General features: G+C 49.9%; 1 protein-coding gene across 4 annotated transcripts in view; it reads right to left on the bottom strand.

The window, feature by feature from the left end:
- The window catches only part of anks1b (ankyrin repeat and sterile alpha motif domain containing 1B), a 263,977-nt gene that overhangs the window by 68,570 nt on the left and 190,407 nt on the right, over window positions 1–5,000 (bottom strand). For all 4 annotated transcript variants that reach the window (XM_042078680.1, XM_042078677.1, XM_042078676.1 and 1 more), the window contains 2 exons: window positions 3,627–3,702; window positions 1,382–1,488 (listed from right to left, as the gene is read on the bottom strand). In XM_042078680.1, the coding sequence (XP_041934614.1) occupies window positions 1,382–1,488; window positions 3,627–3,702 (183 nt within the window). The remainder of the gene's footprint in view (window positions 1–1,381; window positions 1,489–3,626; window positions 3,703–5,000) is intronic.

Here is a 5,000-nt window from a genome sequence, read left to right on the forward strand (position 1 = left end):
TGTGTGTGTGTGTGTGTGTGCGTGTGCATTCTTAGGACCTCTTGTATTATCTATAATCCAGAGGAAACAAATCAGAAAAGAGGCACAGAGAGGAAGACAGAGGAAAACAACAACAACAACAAGCACATTTCCAAAGAATAACAAAATTGTAAAAGAGAAACAGATACTAGAGAAGAAAACAGAGAGGAGAGAATATGAAAGGAATGAAAGAAGAGGAGAGGAGAAGAGAAGAGATTAAAGGTAGGGAGAGGAGAGAAGGAGAGAGAAGAGACAGAAGAGGAGAGGAAAGGAAAGAGAGGATATGACAGGAGAGGAGAGGACAGAGAGAGGAGAGGAAAGGAAAGAGAGATGATAGGGCAGGAGAGGAGAGAGGAGAGGACAGAGAGAGAGAGGCTCATGTTCTTTAGAGCATCCTGAGAAGAGATTTGTTTTGAAGGACAGAGAAAGAACACGATGGTGCAGAGAAGATACTCATGAGAGAATGAGTGAATGAAAGGGGGAATAAAAGAAGCAAGGGGTGAAGGTGTGAAAGATAAAGAGCTGCAGGGAGGCAGAGAAAGAGAGAGAGAGAGAGAGAGAGAGAGAGAGAGAGTACAGAACAGAGAGATCAACAAAGGAGTGCAAGAGAGAGATAGAGATACAGAACCAGATAAAGAGAGAGGGTGCACAACAGAGAGGGCAAATAAGTGCAAGAGTTTGAGAGATAGAGAGAAAGAGAGAAAGAAGAAGTAAGGGATGAAGAGGAAGAGTGCAGAACTGTGAGTGTGTGATGAATGGATAGAACAAGTGAGAGAACAGGAAAGCGTGGGAAACAGGAAGAGAAGGGGAGGAGAGAGAGAGAAAAAAGAGACGTGTGCCTCAGAGAAAGTGTTTGAAAGAGAAGGATAGACAGATAGAGACAGAGAAAGAGAGAGAGAGAGAGAGAGAGAGAGGGAGCAACAGGATGCTGGAGAAACACTGGCTGCCTGCCTGCCTGCCAAGCTACAAGCAGAAACAACAGCACACGAGGGACACGACAAGAGAGAACCAACAACTACGAGAGCCAAAGAGCAAGAGCAGCTGCATCCTCACACACACACACACACACACACACACACACACACACACACACACACACACACACACACACACACACACACACACACACACACACATACACATGCAAAAAAAGCATGCACACCTGCACTCACACACTGTTTCTCTCTCTCTCTGTCTCTCTCCCTCACATACACACACTCTCTCTCGCTCTGTCTCTCTCTCACACACTCTCTCTCTCTCTCACACACACACACACACTCTCACTCTGTCTCTCTCTCACACAAACACACACACACACAGACTCTCTCTCGCTCTCTCTTTCACAGGAGGCGTCATCACTCACCATGAACTGCACGTTGTCGAAGCCGTTGGCCAGCAGGTGGTTCTCGTACTGGACGAGGCCGATGTTGTCAAGCCACTGGCCCACCGACTGGACGGGGCAGCGCGGTCCTATGAGGGGGTGCAGAGGCAGGCGTTTGAGCAGCGAGTAGCCGTCCACGCGGTAGCACCGGCAGTCCGGCTGGGACAGCTGACACTGCCACATCATGTTCCGCGCAAAGTGGCTGTCGAACGAACCCGCCATGGTGCCCGCGTCCAACTTTGGTCAAACCGACCGAACCCCCCCCCTCCCCTCCTCAAAAAAAGCACACGCACGCACACGCACACACACACTCAAATCCGCTCCCCCGGAAAGCCAGAAGAAGACAAATGCAAGAAGAGAGGGGGAGAAAAAAAAACAACCACCAAGTGTGGAGGCTCCGTGCAAGAAGAGGAGGAGGAAGAGGAGGAGGAGGAGGAAGAGAGTGAGGGAGAAGAAGGGGTGAAGATGAAAATACTGAGATGCAGGGGGAAAAGGGGAGAGAGAATAACGCAAGGAAGTAAAAAAACAGAGGGGAGAATGGGGGAAGGAGAGAGAAAGAGGGAGGAAGGAAGGGAGGGAAGGAGGGAGGAGGAGGAGGAGGAGGAGAGGAAGGGGGTTAAGGTCCCGGTGGAGGTGAAGAACTTGCGCTGGTGGACGGCGGAGTCGGCATGGCTGAGCTGGGAGTAGATCCAGAGAGAGAGAAGCTGAACCGTAGCGCGCAGAGCCCAGCCGAGCGATGGGTGGATGGAGAAAGAGAGAGAGAGAGAGAGCGAGAGAGAGAGAGAGAGAGAGAGAGAGAGAGAGATGCAGCCACTGCTGCTAAAGCTGCTGCACTGAAGCGAGCGCGAGAGCTCAGCTGTTGCTCCTGCCTGCAGGTTCTCTGTGCGCCTGTGTGTGTGTGTGTGTGTCTGAGAAAGAGAGAGAGGAAGAGAGGGAGGGAGAGGGACAGAGGGAGGGAGGGAGGGAGGGAGAGAGAGAGAGAGAGCGCTGCCTGTCTGCCTGGTAGATTCTCTTTATCAACTACTCCCACTCATCAGTATGCATCCACTGCCTGTTCTCCTTCATGCACATACATCCCTCTCTCCCTCTCTCTCTCTCTTCCCCTGTCTCTATCTCATACTCATTCCCTCTTTCTGCATTTCCCCTTGTCTCACTCCATTTTCTCTCTCTTTCTCTCTCCTTTTCTATCAATCATCTCATCTGTGCACTCTCTCTCTCTCTCTCTCGCTCTACACTTTTCCATCTGCTCCTCTTTTTTATTCCCCCTTCTCTCTCTTTCTCTCACTCTTTCTGTCTCTCTTTCTCTCACTCTTTCTCTCTCTCTGCTTACATTCCCGATAATAGCCATCAGACCAGCCCAACCTCTTTGTCTGAGAGCAAAGCTGGTACCTCTCTCTCTCTCACACACACACACAGACACACCATCCATCCACACTTCAATCCACCCACGCAAACATATAGAATGTATTTCAGTCTCAGTATGCTCTGCACACACAAACACACACACACACACACACACACAGAGACACACACACAGACACACACACACACACACACACCGACACACACCGACACACACACACACACACACACACACACACACACACACACACACACACACACACACAGTGGGCGTCTGTGACTGTTGGCGGGAAGAGCGGCTTTAACACAAACAGGATTTCTCCCCACGGTTGCCACGGTGAGGGAAGAAGGGAACGCTTCTCTGGGGGGGAGGGAGGAGGGAAAGAGAGAGGGGTGGCACACAGTAGGAAAAAAAAGAAAGCAAGAAAGAAAGAGAGAGAGAGAAGAAATGAGAAGAGGAAAACAGGAGCAGAAAAGCCGACAGGAGTGGGAACGAGGGAGGGAGGAGCAGGAGAGAGGGAGGGAGGAGTGGGAACGAGGGAAGGGAGGAGCAGGAGAGAGGGAGGGAGGAGTGGGAACGAGGGAAGCCTCTTATGACTCGGGGGGGGGAGAGAACGCGGCCAGCCACTGCAGATTCATACATGAATCTCTCTCTCTCTCTCTCTCTCTCTTTCTCTCTCTCTCTCTTTCTCTCCCTCTCTCTCTCTCTCTCTATGCACAAACCCTAGTGAAGTGGACAGAGTTAACATTGACACGCTAACACCACAAGTCAGGTTAAGAAAAGAAACACCCACACTCACACACACACATACATTATGCATGCACCTACACACGCAAACACTCACACGCTCACAGAAATACACACCTGAGAAGTCCTCGTCTGCCTCCTCCTCTAATCCCGTGCCAATACCGGCTCCTATCGAGCTCATAATCTTGTCAATCTGAGAAGGAGAGGAAATGCATACAGAAAAAAGAGAGGGATGGAGGGAGAGACAAAGGGAGAGGGAAAAGAGACATGCACCACAGAGAGTTCACTCTTTTGCATAATGATACATTGTAGAAGCACCAGCAACAGTGCCAGTGTTTCCCATACATTGACTTATTTGTGGCAGCCCACCACAATATCAACATTGACCACCACACAATGATTTTCCAGGTTGTACTAAATTTGTGCTTAAATCTGGTTAGCATCATAATGACACTGTGCTAATTGTTAAAAACTGTTGTAATCAAGTTAATTCTGCAAACTAACCACCAGAATTGGAATTTAATTATGTGGGAAACACTGAGCGCACATGAAAAACAAGCCATCTCCCAGGATTCCCACAGCAGCGTTGTCTGCATTTCCAAACTCCTACCTCTCCTCTCCTCTTCTCTCCCCCTCTCTTCTCCTCCTCTCCTCTCTTCCTCTCCTCTCCTCTCCCCCTCTCTTCTCCTCTCCTCTTTAGTTACCTCTTCTGCTTCTTTACTCTCCTCTTTCTCTCTCTCCTTCTGCCCTTCTCTCATATCCTCCTCTCTCCTCTCCCCCTCTCTTCTCATCCTCTCCTCTTCTCTCCCCCTCTCTTCTCCTCCTCCTTTCCTCTCCTCTTCTCTCCCCCCTTTCCTCGTCCTCCCCAGTGCTGGTAATTAGCTGGCTGAAGGTGGAGGTAATTGCTGGTTAAGAGCTGGGAGAAGATAACACTGAGGCTGCTGGGTAATTCATCTTCGTTTGCCTGATTTCTTAGTGTGTGTGTGTGTGTGTGTGTGTGTGTGTGTGTGTGTGTGCATCCCACCCCATCTCTTCCTGTTACCTCACAAAGTGTTTCCTGATTAATCTCCCTAAAATAGAAACAGATCTATCTTTCTTTCCAGGTGTTTCCTTTCCATTTTGACAGGACGCTACCTTCAGTTCCTCAAACTCCTCCGCCAGATCCGCAGGGACTAGTGGGAATTCCCAAACACACGCTGACATCTTCCCAGGCCGTACTACACACGCACACAAGTTTGCTCCCTCCTGCTTTCCGGAATATTCTGCGATGTGTGGAACTGACCGCACTGAACTTTCTGGCTTCCGACGCTGTGGCTGCTCTCTCTTGACGCTCTCCTACACGATCAAATGGCCACGCTATGAAGCCTGCCGTGACCCAGAATTCACTGTGGCAAGGACGGCAGCCATTGGCTGAATGGGGTTCATGAATAGACTCTATGGGTGAGTGGGACACAAATAGACTTAGACTACCATAGTACCATATCCCCCCTA

This window comes from Alosa sapidissima, chromosome 22, assembly GCF_018492685.1.
Source record: "Alosa sapidissima isolate fAloSap1 chromosome 22, fAloSap1.pri, whole genome shotgun sequence".
In the NCBI taxonomy this organism is placed as follows: domain Eukaryota; kingdom Metazoa; phylum Chordata; class Actinopteri; order Clupeiformes; family Clupeidae; genus Alosa; species Alosa sapidissima.